The sequence below is a fragment of the Solea senegalensis genome, linkage group LG20 (assembly GCF_019176455.1).
Source record: "Solea senegalensis isolate Sse05_10M linkage group LG20, IFAPA_SoseM_1, whole genome shotgun sequence".
NCBI lineage: Eukaryota > Metazoa > Chordata > Actinopteri > Pleuronectiformes > Soleidae > Solea > Solea senegalensis.
Window position 1 is genome coordinate 9,739,744 of NC_058039.1, and position 19,409 is coordinate 9,759,152.

Genomic DNA, 19,409 nt, shown 5'->3' on the forward strand with positions numbered 1-19,409 from the left:
ATCACCAAATCGATATTTCTCCCCCACCCCTACAACAAAATCATTTGCCCCTAAGAGTGTGTCTCGGGCCAGGACATATCGGCGAGTTGACTACAGGACAGACACAACTAGATAATACCTTTTCATGCCTTATACTGAATCTTGAGTATCTACAGACATCGATATCGGTCCGATACGGCCTTATTACTCCCTTTTGACAACTGCAGTCCTTTTTTCTTCTTTTAGCTTACAATAATTTGCCACACCTGACACATAGACGTGCAGTCCTCACTCTTTACAGTTGGTGAACCAATTAAGTGATATTTCAGGGACCAGCTCGACCTACTGAACCACAGCAGCAGGATTTGAGTACTGCAGTGAGACGATACATATCATAGTTATCCCTGCACAGATATTCACAGAAACTACAGTACCACATGCTGTATCAACTTCAGCCAAAAAAAAAAAAACCCTGGGAAAGCCTCAGGTGTGATCTACCTGACTCGTCTACACTTGCACAGCATCCTGTCAACGTTAACAGCCTGAACAAAAAACTTTCAAACATAAACCCAGCCCTGGGGTCAAAACCAATGGTTACTTTAGCTTCCACAACTTCTCCGTTTCAAATATGACACGTATAGCTCTGTGGTCCCTCTGTCCAAAAATAGACCTCTTAGCCCCTACAGACAGTACTGTCCACCACGTATCTACATACTCAAAAAAAGGATTTGCGTGGGAAAGATTGAAATAAAAAGGGAAAGGTTACAGAGGAAAGGAGCTGGATAACATGTCTACTTCCGACCTCTTGGCAAAAGTGTAAATGGACACTGTGGATTTATGAAATGAACTGGAGAAACTGATAGCGGTGGTGACTTGGGAGTATGTTGCATCTTCAATAAAAGGGTTACAACAGAGAAGAAAGAGAATTATAGCCATCTTAGTTTTTCAAATCTAGTTTCCCAACCTACACACATACACACACTTCCTCTGCCTCCATCTGTAATGCAGCACAGAGTTGGAGAGAAAGGGTGAAGTGAAAATAGAGAAGGCACAGAGCCTCTAATTTAGAGCCCATCTGCCACATGTGCTGCCCTTCAAAACGCCCTGGTACCTCTGATGTTGGAGGGAGTTGCTCTCCATCCCAAAAGGTCTCTGGCCAAGAAATCGCACACAGTAACATGGCGACATGGTTGTGGTCACGCAACATTCATTTCACAGAGGATAAGAAACAAGCTTTCCTCTTATTTCAAATAGAGACCCTAGCACAATGTTCCCTACACATTTTACACGTTACAAATTCATTTCCAACAATGACGACTCAAAGGTGACAGTTACCTTGATGGTCTCGGGTGGCACTCCGGGGTCAGGGGCCTTCTCCAGGTAGGTGGTCAGGTCCTGATCCACATGCTCAAAGACCAGCGTGAGTTTGGTTTCTCGGTCAGTCCGAGAGACTGTACACACATCAAACAACCTGGAACAAGAGGAGCAGGTGGAGGAGATTAATACGATTTATTTCATGCTTAACATGCAGCAAAGAAGCATCCAAGTACGACACAACAGACAAGATATCTTCTCTCTCGCCTCAACAATGGCCTGGTCTTTATTAGAAAGAATATTAACATTGTAATTGATTCAATATTCCTTGATGATGCTGAATGAAGCTAATGGTTTCTCTCTATGACAAGTCAAAAAAATATGCAAATGAAAGGGTTTATAATCAAGATTCACTGCACGACACAAGAGATCCACCATCGTTTCTTGTCTGGTTTTTCTTTGAGGACATTTTATATTCAGGTAGGAGCCACCAATAGTTTCCATAACATGTCAGATTTCAGACAGGCTGAGAAATCACTATCCTTTCTGGGACACTCACTCATAAATCTTTGGCCAGAAACTGAGTCAGTTCTTGAGAGAATAAACAGCCGGAGTATTCTCTCCTGCGAGTAATACCGATATCCCTTTCTCCGTTTACTCTGAAATGGCCGACAACTTTCAACTCAGCTTAGCTCTTCAAAGACTGTCAGATCCCAAACTGCTGTGTTTCTGGTTGTGTTTCACTAGGCAACTAACTAAGGCCAAGAATCCAGATTATGTCAGTCGACCGGCCAAAGGCAGGCTTTAGTGGAAAGCTGGAAAAAAAAGAAGAAAAAAAAAGAAGAGAAAAAACCATCCTGTATGTCCTCTTCAAAGAGCTGGGGACAACAAGCAACATTCCTCTGCCGGCACTATGACAACTCCTGATGCTTGATGGGAAGTCGAGTGGAGGATAACAGAGGAGATAAAGGGATGTGGAGATGGTTCTGCATCAGACATGCATTGTTCCTGTAATCACATTACCTATAGGCTATAGCATTATTATTATCTAAAGGTCAAAGAGAATGAGCAGTAAACATGTTCGTTGATGTTACTTGGTTGGATGGTTAGACTGTAGAAAGTAACAGAGGATTCCTCTTTTCTTAAGCTGCACACTAACCCTCAGTTTATCCAGTTAGGATCCTGTAGAAACATAGTGGAGCAAGATGGTAGCCTCTACAAAGCAAGGCCCTGACCTACATAGACAAGGCCAAGTCTGTGGCTATGAAAACCAAATGATATTTGGTTTTAAAGCAACTTTTCACATATACAAATATACTTTTTGTATAGTTTCTACCAATAAACCTTCCCCAATGTTACACTCTATACACAAAATGATTATTCCGACAATATGTTTGCTAACATAAACAGAGTAGGGTTGCGTAATATTGGACGTTTTGTTGATATCCGATATATCGGGAGTGGATCGGCTGATAACCGATATATACACGTTTTCCCTGTGCCCAACTGTAGATGTCATTCCGTCTCTTCTGTTGTGAAATTAACATAATATTTTGCCTACTCACCTAGTTGTAGAGGGCTTCCAGCATAGAGGTCACGGTGGTAGCAGCCTATTAAACCTACTGTTGTAGTCAATAGTCATATCGGCATATCTAGGTGTGTTACGATATCCGATGATACATTTTAAAGTCAATATCTGACGACACTAAAGCTAGAAAACTGGCAGCCTTTACTGCCACCTTTTGCAAATGCAAAAAATTCAGATCTATGATGATCATCTAAACTACCGACATCTGCAACGTCATTCTTACTAGTCAAGGCGACAGTTACAGATATCTGGAATTCAGTTTTTACTCATCAGAATGCCGCCATTCATGTGTACGTATCATTTCAGATATTTATAATATCCGCAACTGAATTGTTAGATATCTCTAAATCCAGTTTCCGCTACCTCCAACTTCATTGGACCTATCTAATTCAAGATATCTAAAAAAGGACAATGCAGATATCTTCAATTGCGCATCATTTACGATATAGTGAACTTGAAATATGTCACAATGAAGTTGTAGATATCTGAAACTATAGTCATCTACAACTACAATTCATACTGTACTAGTAAAATGAAATTACGACTAGTCAAAATGTCATCACAGAGATCTGTAACGGTAATTCTGGATAGTCAAACGTGGCAATTAAATGTTAAAAAAGGCTGGCCATAGGCTCCTGGATTTTAAACTAGGTAATCTACATAATCTGTTGAAAATTGAAGCATGGAAAGAAGTGACTAAATCTCTCCGGAAACTCTTTCATTCCTGTCCAACAAGACATCACGTGTCCATGCCAACACACTTGTAATCAGTGGACTTGGAAATGCTACAGTCAGACGTGTGTGTGTGTGTGAGAGAGAGGCGATTCGTTCAAGATATTAACGCCGAGCATGATGTCACAGCATAAAGCGGCGCCCTCCTTGTGAAGCTCTGGGGTTAAACGCCCCTCGTCGCCTGACTTTCGGGCCACAATGTGGGCTCTGAGCAGACACCACACATATGGAATGAATAATGGTGCACATTACAAACATCCAGGGGTTGCCTGGAGTCACACAGAAAGCCCACAATGCACTCTTCCTTGCCTGAGCCGCTTTGGCAATGCTACTTGGCTAAGCTGGAGGACAGTGAGGTTTCTCGGATGGTTCAAAGAGCCTTACAGTTTGCACTTTTGCAACAAAAGATACTTGTTCCTTTGTACAGTAAGCACGCCATTTTAATTAAACCACCAAATAAAAGTGACCTATGACAACGTCCGTGTCCACTGATGCCAGCGAGAACAAAGCCCATTGTGATCCCTTTAATAGAAAAACCAGAGTGATTATCCTCCATTATTCATTTATACACCAGGGAATTATTGTTAGAGGCACAAGGGCACTCGCAGTGATTCTGAAACTGTCCACTTTGAACTTCCCCCTCAATCCCAAACCACTTAATATTCCATAATAAAACAAGCACCAAGGTCAGACCTTGGCCAGTGCCAGTGTTTGACGCAGTATCTGAGTGCCTGACCTCTAAGTGAACAATTCATCACGAAAGTGAAGGAAAACGACCTCTGCGTGCAGACCAGTGAGGACAAGAACAATAAAACTGGACCACATGTAGCTTTTATTCAAAGGTGTTCAATCACATACAAGCAAATGTATATAAAATGCAAACCATGTGCCATGTTTGACTGATTGTACAGTCCTTTAGAAAAAAACCTGGTTCCATTCACTTTATCATGTTACACATAAAAATGTCGTTATCTTTCGTTGGCAGAGGATCTTTGGATCTAAATTGTAAAGTCAATGATTGAATCACTGGGAATAAGACATCAGTAATTGAACAAATAGCTTGTCCAGCCATGTAAATAAATGACTTTCTGTATTTTTCGAGGTTTTTTTGTTTGCAATTTGGTGACTTTGGGAACTTTAGGGAAGGGGCTTTTTATGGACAACACAGCCAATAACCAAGAAAATTATTTACAGGGTTATTCAAACGGAAAACCATTGTTGATTTCACTTTCCATTTGAGCCTTTAAAAGGTCATATGAGGGGACCTGTGCCAGGTTAATTTGCCAAAGATCTGTGGAAAGCTAATGCCTTCAGTTTGGAACTGTAATTGCAGATGCTTCAAGCTTTGTAACAATCTACAACACTCTACCGGTAACAATCTACATACCAGTAGCAAACAGAAGTGTGTCTTTTAAGGAAAAACTATGGCAACAATGGATATGGTGAAAGTTGTGCTATGACAGGTGTAAACCTACTATCGGTGGCTGTTGTGCAAGACAAGTTCATATCAGCAGAAAACTGTCAAAAACAGTGTTTGAGTGCAGGTCTATATAAATCTTAAGGCACCACAGCAGCCAGCCATACACTTCTTCTCTGAACTCAACCTAAATCCACGTCTACCCCTCACAAAGTTGGGAGCACCCACCTGAATGTCCTCACAAATAAAGGTTGGAATCATAACGTGTCGTCACAGCCACACAACCACTGACGTAATAGATACTTTATTAATCCCAAACTGGGAAATTAGAGTGCAGCTGCAGCAAGACACACAATATACTGTACATAGAATAAAGATATAAAAATAGAATGCAATGAAATTGTATGTACATACCGTAAAGATAATAACAGTGTAATAAAGAGTAAATCTGCACACACACACACAGGTTTGCACAGCTATTCTTTTTCAGAGCTTCCATTTATATATAACAGCCTAAACCAGGGGGTCTGCAACCTGTGGTCTGCAACCTGGGTCTGTGCAGTGGCTCCTTGTAGCTTTGAAAAAAGAATTCTGTCAAAGTGAAAACCTCTAATAAAAGGGTTTGAATAGTTTGTGCGGCACATGCAATGCTATGTTTACGGGAAATTCAATATTGAAAAGCCTCGACAATCTTGTGTTTGGAGTATGGGAGGCCATTCCCGACACTTAAATACAGTAACGTGTACATGAAGAAGTACACATTTGGAGTCCCGTCCATCTTTGGATCCACATATCTATTAATGCCCAGGATTTCTCTCAAGCATGGACTACATACAATCCAAATATCGCTTTATTTATTTCAATGTGGGTTCATTTTAATGTCATTAATTTGTCACAAACAATGGAAGAACTGGGTGTACATAATTTTGCATTTGTGTTGGGTCTGTATAAAAACATGTATACATGCCATTATCTTCATTTTGTGGCTCCACAGTCATTTTATTTCAGTGGAGAGGGGAGCAACATAAATGGCTCTTTTCATCCTAAAGGTTGCAGACCCCTCACCTGAACAGAGTGTTATCCCATAAGCAGTTGAAACCCTCTAACATCTTAGCTCTAAACTTAACCAGTTCCTCAGAAATGAGCCCCATTTAGGACCAGGATTTGGCCTCCATGAGGTCAGTGTTTATGCCAGTTAGGGTCATAAAGAAGGAGCAAACACACACACACACGTGTTCCCACATCTCCCATTTCACTTACCTGACAACATTGGGGTGCTCGAAGGCTTCAAGCTGCCTCAGTACCGCCACCTCCCGGATAGTGGAGAGAGGCATCCCCTCTTCCTCCGTCTGGACTCGAACTCTTTTTAGGGCTACAAAGCGACCCCCGTTCTTCAGATCCCTCGCCTTGTACACTTTTCCATAGGCGCCTTCTCCGATCTCGGCCACCTGCTCATACTGCGTGCCAATACTCTCTCTGTCCATTTTTGCAGATTTGTTTTAGTCTCGTCTCTTGCTGAAAGTATTGCGGGGGAATCCCGGCGAGTGTGGCGAGCCAGAGACTTCACAAAGGCATATTCACAGAAAAAGGTTGGCACATGCCACCATGCCTAGATGACACAGGGAGACACAGAGGGAGGAAGACACCATGTTTGTCAAACATGGTCAAACTCTGCTCCAGGTAGGCAACAACAGCACTGTCATGTTTTATTCCGACTATCAACACACACACACACACACAAGGGCAGCGTTGCGTTCTAACGTCCACTCCTCCTCCTGTTACGCACAGCAAGTCATGTCCTCCTACCTCTTAACACAAATGCTAAAAAATAATCCGAATTAAAGCCATCATCTCCTACATTTTCAAATCCAGCTCGTGAACTGAGCCGTTTCGCGCAATCAGTGCTGCTTTTATCGCACGTGCAACGTTGCTGCAGTTTTGATCATGTGGGCTGTCTCAACTCCGGCACATAGAAGGGGGGGGAATGAAAAGAAAGGAGAAATTTAATACATTTTTTTTAAAGAGAACACGCTCACATGTGACACATGGAAGCCACGTACAGCCGCCTCGGACGTGTGGATAAGTCCACGGCTCGGCGTGTCCTGTCGTATCAAAGTTTATGTTTGAGTCGACACAAACTTGGCGAGCACGTGGCTGTCTACTGGTGGCATTGTCTCAACTCTCCCCACAGCAATATTCTTTTTAAACGCCGTGGAACTTTCCCCCTTCAAGCCTCAAAGCTGCGCGTTAAACTCTGCATATGTACACACATATGTGTGTGTATATACAGAAGTCGAGTTTTGGAGATGTTTTCCCACGAGACTCCGCGCCTCCTCCTCATTTAATATTTAAGTAATTGCGCACAGAGCAATTAAACAAACAGAGAGAGCAGGGAAATGTGCGCGTCTGGACTTTTAAAGTAAAGAAACACATCCGGCTTCGTGTGTGCTGTTAAAAATATCTCTGCACAAACACACAACACAAACGCACATCGACTTGTTTACCTTTTTCTTACGTAGTCAATAATTGTCGTGACGCCGGCATGTCCGTGAAGGGAACGCTGGGGAGGCATTCGCGTCTGTGGATGCGGTGTCCCCGTGCGTCAAACGCATCCCTGTCGGCGGCGGTGCTCCTCCATGCAGGGGCCACACAGGTAGTTGGACGGTGCAGGCTCTAACCCCCCATGCCTCAGACAGACAGCAGCCCGGCAGAGACACTCAAACAAGGGGAGGGGGTGGTAATGGTGGGGGTGGAGGGTTGTACGAAAACTCACACACACTCTCACTGCTTTAACTTTGTGTGGACGAGGGTGTGGAGGAGGCGGAGGGGATATAAGAGGAGTAGCAGGAGGGAGGGGGTCACAGGACAAAGGCAAACGCGTGATATAGCCCCTCCGAAACCACGCTCCTCTTTGCAGTTTCTTCTTTCTTTCTTCTTCTTTTTTTCTCTCCCCCTCTCTCCTCCATATATTCCCCGGGTCGGCCTGTGTATGCAGCACTCAGTGCGGTCCCCGCTCGCCTGTATGTATGAGCTCCGGCTCTGCCTGGCTTTCCCACGCCGGCTGAATGTGGCCTGACCCCCTTCAGAGAGGTTTGACACGGAGCGGGGACATTTCCGCATTCCTCCCCGACTACAAAGGCCCGCCGCCTCCTTTTTGCTCTCTCTCGGCCTCCTCGGTGCTCCACCATTCATGGTGCTCTCCGCGGGTTTTGTCTGCCGTGTCAAAACCGGGAGCACCGCGGGGTTCGGGGAGGGGAGAGGGCGAGTGAGGAGGTTTATTGGATGGACGGCCACACTATCTATCTCCCTAACACACCATTGAGCCGCAGCGCCCGAGGAGACAAAGTGCCAGCAGGAATGCTGACAAGCTCGGCCTAGATGGTCCTCGGAGGTCAGGTTCAAGGCCCGGAGGCTTGATCTGTGGCCTGGACCGTGGTCTCCTCTGCTCGGGTGGTCCTTTGCCGTAGCTCCACCCCCATCATGCACCACAACAGCAAATTATTAAAATAGCTTAAGCTTAATAACAATAATAAAACTTAATAACAATAATAATTATTATCATCAATATTATTATCAATTGTATATTTTCTAGATGTTATCTGTCTCTGGCTGTGGCCTGCATTTGATTAATGTCACAATATGTGATTGATAATACTACACTTCTGCAGGCCAGTAACTCCATAACATGTAAACATATTATTAATATCAATAATAATATGTGAACAAAAAAATGATAACAATGACAATGGCAAGCTTTGAATACAATAGAAAGAATCCAAAAGATGTCAAATGTTTTGTTTTAGTATGCAACTATATGTCAAAATATTAGATTCCAACATCACAAGTTATCACATAAAAATAGAATATTACAGACAATTGATTATACATTCTTGAAACTTCACTTCTAAATGAATAGAAAAATGAAGTTGTCGACTTCTTGACTACTAATATTTTTCTATGTTTTTTAATTTCTTTTCATATATTAATTTGTGTTAATTAAAATTCTTACTCCCTTTTACAATATTTCTCAAACTCTGACATAAAGTTCACTTTCTTCCCCCTCTCTTTCATGCCAGACACGGTGTAGACATGACGAGACTTGATGTTAGATTATCCTAATGAATAGCCAGTTACAGGCGTGTAACCAAGCTCCATTATCCCAACTTCATTGTAGGAGGGAATTAGAAATGCACAGAAGATCAGAGAAAGAACATTCCCCTGGTGCTGTAATTTATGTGCAAACCTGTCTTGCATGCCGCTTGTAGAAACCACTGCTTTTCCATTGAAAAGGTAAAACTATGCAGGGATAATGACATGGAAGTATGGCAGCCTCCCCTGCCCAAATTTACAGGCAACCTAACATTTAAACAATTTGCATCACAAAAGAGACAATGTGCCCAAGACCAATTACTGTAAATGTGTGCGTTTACATTTTCACATCAGCATTGTTCATGTGAAATCAGCTCTGAGAGCCATTGCCCAGATTAAATACATTAGCATCCATACTTCTCCCTTAGCCGCAGAACAAACCAATTAGATTCTTACACACACACACACACAGACACACACACACCTCAAAAATTCCCAAACACACATTTTGAAACACTATGGCTGTTCGATAAAAGCCACTGCATCAGTCATTCATTAGTCATTATCTGACACGTACACTTTTTTTTTTCCCCTGCAAGTTTCCACAGCATGTGTTTTTCTTGTGTTTACCTTGAAGGGGCTCATGCAGGGGAATCATTTTTAAAAGATGCAGGAACAGGATGGTCCAATTATGAACATCCTGTTCTGGGAACACAGTGGTCATGACATAATTTAATGTTTAATCTTGTGTTTTGCGTTGAGTTCTTGAAGTTGTAATATGAGCAATACATCGGCAAATGTACTGACGGCATGTAAAAACAATTATGTCGATTACTTATGGTGGTCTAATATAATACTCCCATGGTAAAAGACTGTGTTTGTGCCATCTTGGTCACTTACATCTGCCACTAATATCATCTATCTATCTATAATTATAATATCTAACTATCTATCTATCTATCCATGCAGTCAACCCTACCAATTAACCTAACTAGCTACCTAGCTAGCTAGCTAGCTACCTACCTCCCTATCTAGTTACCTACCTACCATCCGTACTTGGTTATCTAGTTTTCATTTCAGGTGGCTGCAGTTTCCAAATTGACACGTATAAACACAAGTCCCTGCAAAGCCCCAGATGCTATTTCATCTCCGAGAATCAACAAATGAGTGATGAAATCAGTGATGAGGCCAGTTTTCTGCATATTTAGACACTGCTGTGTTCGGACAGATCACGTTGTGTAGTGTGGAACAGCCTTTTTCTGGTTTCAATGAAATCAGGGAGGGAATCAAATATCAAGGAAAGGCGAGAAGGACAATGCTTCTTACTTGTCTTTTGTCGGGGGCTGTTTTATTGAATTTCATTAAATTGAAACCAGTTATCAAATGCGCGTCTCTTCAAATTGCACAAATAATCAACATGAGCATCAAATCTTTCGCCTGATTGATGTCGGTCCATTTTAATTCTCATATATACTGTACTGCCAATTATACTGTATGCTCATTATTCCTGGTCCAGAAAACACTGAGCTAAAAGGTGTCTTCAGCAGTTAGTTGTAGGCAAGTGGACTTGCAGTACAGTAGATCCCTTATCTAAAAGATTAGCTAAATGTTTGTACATTTCTCCGAACAAAGAGAGGAAGGTTAAAGGATTTCCTCTGTAAAATATTTCTCTGACTAACAATTAAACAAATTCTGGATCATTTATAAACCCAGACCCTTATCCAAAATGGATGACCTCAACATTACTCACATTTTGTCATCCGCACAGTGATAGCATGCTTTTAGACATTTACCAAAACATGCCAGCTGAGTCATAACCTTCTGTTGCTTTGATCACCAAGCTGGAGTGTGTACCTTTTGTTAGTTGATGGAAGTTGATGGAAATGGGCTCTGTCAAGCAGTACTAATGGCGCTTTTCCACTATACAGTACTGGCGCGGCCCGGTGCGGTTTGGTTTCTTTTCCATTACTTCATAGTACCTCCTAAACATGGGCGGAGTCATCACAGCGCGGCTGCATGAAACTGCCGTGACGTCGTTTTGTACGCGACGCACATAAAATAGCGACTAGTGCCTTGTAAAGCGGTTGTTTTCGGTGTACTGAATCATTAGAATCAGTTTATTAAAAAGATTAGTTCAGTACTTCCTGCATGACCGGAGCACTGGACTGAAAGAAGAAGGAAGGCGTTGTGATGCCGCTCACGGTCGCCACAGTGCGGTCGCTAAATAGACCAGACTTTAGACATTTCCTTGATAACATTTTCAGGATAAGAATACTTTCAAACCGAGCTACTGTTCGGCATTGTTCTGTTTGATTCTTGTGTCTGATGTTGCGCTCATGACTCTTCCAGAATCCAGTGCCGACACTCCGGCAGCTTGTTGATGTCACACATAGTATCGACTCAGCTCGCGTGGAACCTCACCAGAGCAGGCACTAAAAAAGCATCGGGTACCAGGACATATCCCTATCCTAATGGAAAAGCAAAAAAAAAAACCATGCTAAGTCAAGCTGTGCTGGAACTAAGTAGTGGAAAAGCACTATATGCGACTGAGGGAGCATTTGTGCGTATACAGCAGCAGTGTTTAACCTGATAAACTGCTAAATGATCTGGATCTGCTTTTTTGAGGGGTGCATTCACACCGGCCCATCTTAATCAAACCCTAGTTCATTTGAGGTGTGAATATGCAACCGAACTCTGATCCGCACCAAAGAAGCAAACTCTGGTCCGCCTAAAAACATAGGTCTCGGTTCGCTTCACATGAACCAAATGCAGGAAGCGGACTACAACGCAGGGCATTGTGGGTAAACACAACCAAAACATACGCACGTGTAGAACAATAGCCGGGAAAATGGCCGAGCCCATCGTTGCAGCGTATATGTGTCGTATGTTCACATAAAACAAAATAAAAAAAAACCATGACCGAACAGAAGTTCCCCTGCAGTAACCAATAGATGAGCGAGTAATACTTGATGCAGCGCCGCCTCAGGTGAGGAGGGGAATACATTATTCAAAAGGTTCGGTGCTATTGCAACCCCAAATTGAACCAAATCCTAAATCGCACCGAGTCTCGTGGACTACTAGGTGTGAAAATGACGGTAGAATTCACTCCTGAATCTTTTCATGGATGCTTCTTTTTGTTTTCGGGTGCTGTTGCCTCCGTCTGTCTTTGTGATCAAACAAATCACTTCCTTTGTGCAGCATGGGAATGTCACCGGGCGACCCGGAATCTATACTTGCGGAAACACAGGGAGAGACGTGTTTATGTTTAAAAGTCACACAACTAGAGTTATGTCTCTGAATTGTGAAAAAAGTAAGTTTGCGTTTGTCTGCCTGTCTATGTGTGTGTGTGTCGGTGGACACGTGTGGCAGCTGCTGATCAGCTCAGCCAAAAGAGAAGTATAGCCCTCCCAAGAGGGACAAGAGAGGCCAACAAGGGACAGGTGACTCCCAGTCTCTCCCAGATCTTCTTACACCCACCCACACCCATACACCCACACACATCCCCACTCACACACACAAGCAGAGAGAGAGAGATGGAGAGATTTGACTGTGGGCCTGTCTAACATGTCCTACCTAAATAGAGGGGGATGTCCACACCATAAGTCAGGATACAGCTGTAATAAGCAGTGGTCTTAAAGCACACAGCTGTCACACCTGAGGGGGAATCTGAGAGGATGTGTGATATTGGATTCCTTTTTAAGTTTTCAATCCCATTGTCAGGATTCGCAAGCATCACTCATGCTGCCGTGTTTCATATTTGACACATCTCATCCCCCCAATCAGCAGCTTAATATTTCAAGGACGTTTTCTGTAAAGACAGAGGCAGATGCCCGCAGACAGACTGAGCCTTTTCTGTGTCCCTGACTTTATTTCCTTTCACTCTCTTTCTTGTCAAGCCAGACTGAAGTCCGTAGTGTGTGGTGCGAGTAAGGCCCTTTCTCTCTTCTACCCTTGTCCTCCTCTTCTTCTCCCCGGCACCGGCCCCCAGACACAAGCCTCTTTCTGTTGGGGCATCGCCATGGCAACCAAGCCACTAACTTGAGGAGGCGACATAAAAACCTGCTCTTTTAGGGGACACAGGAACACCTGCCACCTCCGCCGATGGGGAGGGCCAGGCTGGACACACAGCCACGTGGGGACACACAAATTCATGTGGTCGCACACACAGTCTCCCTCTCCCTCTCTCTATCTCTCTCTCTCCCATCCACACTGGCATAAACAGAGGATCAGTGTAACATTCAAATGGGACTCCTAGCCAACATCTGCTCCCCTCTAGAAGCCCATTTATCTTGCAGCAACATCTCAGGTTTAGTGATTTTCTTAAGATTCGTTCCACCAAAAGCTAATGAAGGGAAATAGTGAGGAGTGAAGGAAAATACGTATCCAAATAAGAGTGGAAACAAAGAATCCATCATTTTTTAGTGACTATCGTAGACAAAAATATATAACATGTGCACGTCATACATATATTGTTTTTTGTGCACACGATTTCTTTTCTCATGACTTGTCCGGGGCTCTGGAGGAACTGCCTATCATGCACCTGCTTGTCTGACTGACAACCTCCACTGAGCCCTTAACCCCTGCAACTTAAGTGATAAGGTAAACTGACCTGCACCTCAGGCAGAAACCAATTTTCAAAGCAACATTTTCATTGATTTAATCTACTTTAATCTACTTTAATCTGGTGCTTTTATTGGCTTTTCTAACATCATAGCTGTGAATGCAGGTATATTTGGTGGTCACTATTCAGTGATGGCAATGACTGCCTATGCTGCAAAGAAACCTAAAAGAAATGAAGCGTTTGAAAGAGTTCCCCAGTCAAATGATAAACACAGTTAATCTCAATGGAACATTTCAGAGTTGGAAAGATTTCCCCAGGTTAGGGTTAGCATCTGAACTGCATCTGCATCTGAACTGAGTCTGTGTGTCCATGTTGAAATCCTAGTCCGATTACTCCTGCATGTATACGCTTAGTCGGACTGGAGTCGGACTTGGAATTGTACCAAATTTCCTCCACCAGTCTTTGACCCGGAAGTAAAAGTGAGACGGTGTATACACATACGACGGTTAGCGCCTTTCTTTGGACAACACAGCAACCACAAGAGCCAACTTTGCTATTTGCTCTCGAGCTGATTTTCGAGCTAATCGCGATGAACATGTACATGGGGTACAAAACGTACACTTCGTACACTAGCTTGTAGAGGGATACAGCGCCACCTACAGAGGTGGAGTCAGACCTATACAGCCAATAAATCGATGTACTATGGCCTCAGCTTGATTAAACTGAAACTTAAAACCCTGCCCCACTACACCTTTAATGTTAAAAGTTACAGACTTCAGCTTTAATCTTTATGACCTCCTTAACTTAAAGTAGCTGATTCCACTTTGGCAAATAACAACCAAATCTAGTTTTTACTGAAAGACAAACAAACCCACTGTCTGTCTGTTGTCATTTTTCTTAAGGCAGATGGGTGAAATGTAATCAAAGTGATCGCAATTTCAATCTCCTGCATCCCCTTTCAAGGCCCCAATCAACAAGTGTCAGTTTGAGGTCATCCTGGCGAGGTAAAAGCTGCCCGTGTCCTCCTGTTGCAGGGGGAATATTCTGGAGAGACTGTTGAGTGAACCTCTGGTGCCTGGCTGCTGTTCATTAAGAGTATTAATGATTAACTGAGAGTGCTATTGTCCCCTCGGGCCCAGCTGTCCCTCCTCCTCCTCCGCTGATCCACTCCGATGCCTCTGGGCCACTAAACTGGCTTCATTCATGTGCTAAAGTGACAGCTGCTCCTCACATTCCACAGAAAATTAACCGCAGATGCTGGAAAAACAAGCTGGGAGCAAATAAATAACATTTGACACGTCTTTTTTTTGATTCCTCAGAGGGTATCGATAGGTGATTAAACAGGGGATCTGAAGAATTATAATAGTTAAGCAAGCGGAAGATATTGTTAAGTCATTTAAGAGATGTGAGCACAAAACCAAAAAAAGCAATGCCATATCTTAACTGAGCTGCAAAACATGAGCTGCATTATACATTTAGGTCAAGCAATAACAGAAACTATAAAGACTAAAAAGTGTTTCTCTCCAGTGTTCTCTCTTTTTGAAGGCGTGTCTACACATATGCCTCTCTGATGCACTGGAGCCATTGTTGGCATAACTCCCCCTTAAATGGTGTAATGATATAAAAACCCTCAGCTCACTCTGCACCTGCTCCTACACTACTGCCTTTGGTTTGCTGGCTCGCTGAGCTGTATTTAAAAGTGTGCCCCACACAAGAGGATTTTCAAATCTGACACAGTGGACGTTGAAACTGATTTTTTTTTTGTTTTGTTTTAATCCTGAGAAAGCACAGACTAGAGGATCCAGTCAAGATGCAGGACTACACACTTTTTCAGGGAGGAGATTCTAGGGATTTGGTGATCTGGGGTCATCAGTTATTAACTGTTGAGAAACGCGAACAACTGCGGATGAAGCCATGGCTGAGAAGACGGAGTCAACTTGGCTTTACGTTGCGGTTCTAAGCGAAAGTACGCCACATACGTTTCCCGGTCAACTTGCTGTCGTTGCAGTGTCCAAAAGAATAGCCTGTGTGTGTGTGTGTCTGTGTGTGAGTGTGTACTTTTTGAGGTTCAGAAAACATTAAAAAAACTATCTTTGTGGAGACATTTTGACCTTGTGGCGGCCCTTTGTTAGGGCCCCACAAGTTTAAAGTGCTTTTTAAGGGTTAGGACCTGGTTTTAGGTTTAGAATTGGGTTTAAATTAAAGTTAAGGAATGCAATATGTCAATGAGGGTCCTCACTGAGACATAGTTTGAGTGCGTGTGTGTTAGGCTCCTCCAGGGGACACGCCCCCCCCTCCAGCTCTTAAGAGCACAGAATGTCACTGAATTGTATTTGATTTTAAACCTAATTTTAAAAGTCAGCGACATTTTTCTCACACAAGATACATTGTTATCGTGTACCTAACTAATATTTTTTTTACAATTTGTTACACTCTTTTTTGAATGTCCTCTTCTGTGCGTGCGCACAAACAGAACCACGCGGAAACCAGTCAAATGCCTTGTTTGTATGCAGAAAGCTGGCCAAATAAAGCTGATTCGGCGGATTCTGAGATAGCTTTCATCTTTTTATGAGCATCTTTAATGAGCTGCTGAAGGGCGAAATATTTGGCACCTTTTTTATCATCATGTGGCATTATTCCAGAGGAGGGTTATATCCATTCACTGTATCTAAAAATAATCAAGAAAAGAAGCTCGCAAGGACTTTGACTGGGCCTGTCGAAGGCACCACGGGTGTCAAAAAAAAGAAGAAGAATGTATTCACATTTCTCAGTCGCTGTTATATTATGCAGTATAACTTCCAGTCCTGGCTTCTGTACACGCACGGGAGGCTTTTGTCGCCTTTGCGGACAGAATGCAACAAATGCAAAGTATCTGTGATGCAACGCGGCACAGTCTCACGCAGCAGTTATCTCCGTCTTTGCAGCACTGTGCGACACAGCAACAACCCCAGGCGTGTGTGAGCCTTTAGAGTTAAAGCTGTATTGTTTTACTACGGCTGTAACGCCGTAATCAAAGCTGTTTTATCTTTTCCGGGCGTTAATTGGACCTTGAAGGGCACCGCTGGTGTTTCTTTGGCATCTGCGGCTCTCATACTGTAAAGTGTTGTTATTGTTTCACCTGGGAACAATTGCTCTATCTTGATTGGACTGTAATCATATGAGTGGGCACACAGATACTGAATGTATCTGCTGTGGGAGTGTAGGGTTGTGTTACTAAGGGAACACATACAGCCTCACTGTCCTGTTTCCTTGTATTTGTACCAGGGGGCCTTGGAGACAGGTGGGATCTAATTACTGGTAACATGATGGTTGTTTTTGTTTTTCCCCACATCGCCTTCGATTAAAGGGTCTTGAAAACCTGATTCTCTCTTTGTGTTTAACGCACGAGTAAACATATACTTTACATTCCGGCTTGTGTTTTCTTGCATGTGCGCTCTGCAAAGTAAAAGCGTCCAAAACACTTTTAACAGCAGAACAATAGCACTGCAGTTTCTAGTCTGGTCAGGCCTGTGCTGGAGTTAGTTTTTGTTCAACCTGTTAGCAGACAATCGACGTTACACACTTCCAAAGAGTTTCATGCTCATTAGAAACATGACGCCACACACACTGTTTACACTGGCACACAGACGCTGCTCTCTGGTTGGCATGATGTGACTCATTTGAAACTTCGTTTGTGGTGGAATAAGGTACTGACACCAAAACCACGAACCAGCCTGAGAGACAGCAACATACATGTTCTTCTCCAGCTTGAAAATGAAGTTTGTAAACTGCTCACTCTTCTGCACCAAAGTCTGTGGACACAGGAGACCCGGGTGTTTGTGTCACTGCAGTGGATCCAAAGGATTTCAAACACTCAAGTCACCAAATAACACTCGATTTAAAGGCCTTCTCTGTGGACTTTAGTGCAGGGAGTGAGCAGTTTGCAAAGCAACACCAGAAAAGTCGACACTTAATAGGTTAACATGAACCTCCTTCAACTCCCTTTAACTCATTCTTACACATGCTGAACATTACCGTCTTCACACGATTGGCACTTAATTTATCACAACGTGTATTTTGATTTAATTTTCAGGGAATGCAGATTATGCCCCAAGGAAGAAATGATTATATTTTGGGAAGAAATTGATCAGTCCCCTGTGACACTGTGGGAACCTGAGCTTGCGAGCATGCAGAGTTTTCTGTTTTCTGCGTACTCTCTCTCGTTTAACATTAAGACATTCACTTTTTTTCACAGATAAAAGAATTGAAAACTCTGGTCACTGATAACGCTGACCCTGGGGCTGTGGTTTCTCAGAACAACTCTGCTGTTAACCCTCGCGGTAAGAAAACGTTGATGTCTCTGACAGCATTAACTCCGCATCGAAAAACTGAACTTTATTTGTATGCAGAGGAGAGGACATTTGTGCACAGGAGTTTGTAAACACACACACACACACAGTGGGAGCCTTCTGAATACAGGAGGCCACACTACGATTCAGAACAACATATGTCAACATGGCTTATATAACATCATAAATAACATCATAAATACCTTCAACCAAAGGAACGCATCTATTACAAGATCCTTTGAGTGTGATAGGCCTCATCCAGCTGTTCGACTAACCCCATTCCATACGTCTTTCTTTTTCTTTCTTTTTTTAATTTTGGCAAGTACTATGTAACCTCACACCTCTACCGTGTGGTGTTAGGTAACATGTCATTGTGATGCTTTCAGGGCGTTAGGAAGAGGCCACCAGATGCTGAGCACCACAGGAGTCGCACAAATGTTGGTTGTAGCTTGAATTCACCGTTCAACAAGATGACTGCCCTTGTGTACGGCACGGCACGGCGTGGCACGGCACGGTTGGTTTTACACGACATGCATGAAAACTGCGGTGACTTCGTTTCCACACGACACACAAACGAGTGACTCGTGAAGCAGTTGTTTTCGGTGTAACTGAATCATTAGAATCAGTTCATAAAAACTATTTGTTCAGTTTTTCCTCCATGACCGGCGATCAGCAGCGCTGATGTTAAATACACCAGACCCCTCTGTGAAATATTGAGATTTTAGACATTTCCCTGGTAATTGTTGGAGATTAACCCACATTTTTAAGATTTTTTAACTGATCTACAGTTCGGCATTGTTTGGGCTTGATTTTTGTGTCGGACGTCTCTTCCAGTGGCGGGCAGTCTGGCGACGTCACACATAGTGCCTACTCAGCTTGCTTGGAACTATAATAGTGGAAACGCAACTGAACCGTGCCGAGGCGAGTCGAGCCATAAGCCCTAGTGAATCGATTCATTGAATGGAGTGTGTCTACCACCTCCACTCCACTAGGGGCGCAATGCCCACTTTCAGCTTGTTAGTATTGGGTGGTGGCTGGTTTAGCATGCTGCTAGTTGATAGAATATCAAACATCATTCAGAATCTTTGTACCATCCCTTAACTTAAAAATATCCAATTCTTCTAACAGTTAGAGAATAAATGAATAAAGAATAAATACATAGAGAATATTGGTCTCCTTGTCATTCTAAAAAGAAAATACACAGGCCTGAATTTCGCATAGAACGAAGATAATGGGGGTCAAAGGTGTGTGTGTCAGGAAAAGCCTATCTCTGTGAGGACATTTTGACCTTGTGAGGTCATGTATGTTAGGTATGTTTAGGTATGTTTAGGAACTTATTTGTGATGGTTAAGGTTAGCATTAAGAATACTGTACAAGGATGTGTGTGTCAGTTGGGAGGGT

The 19,409-nt window shown here is 43.0% G+C and overlaps 1 protein-coding gene across 1 annotated transcript in view; it reads right to left on the reverse strand.

Annotated features, from left to right (window-relative positions):
* The window catches only part of cdk6 (cyclin-dependent kinase 6), a 36,036-nt gene extending 27,944 nt beyond the window's left edge, over positions 1–8,092 (reverse strand). Inside the window, exons 1-3 of the mRNA XM_044052503.1 lie at positions 7,535–8,092; positions 6,291–6,639; positions 1,315–1,450 (exon numbers count right to left, since the gene is read on the reverse strand). Of these exons, the coding sequence (XP_043908438.1) occupies positions 1,315–1,450; positions 6,291–6,514 (360 nt within the window). The 5' untranslated portion in view covers positions 6,515–6,639; positions 7,535–8,092. The remainder of the gene's footprint in view (positions 1–1,314; positions 1,451–6,290; positions 6,640–7,534) is intronic.
* Positions 8,093–19,409: the final 11,317 nt, after the last annotated feature.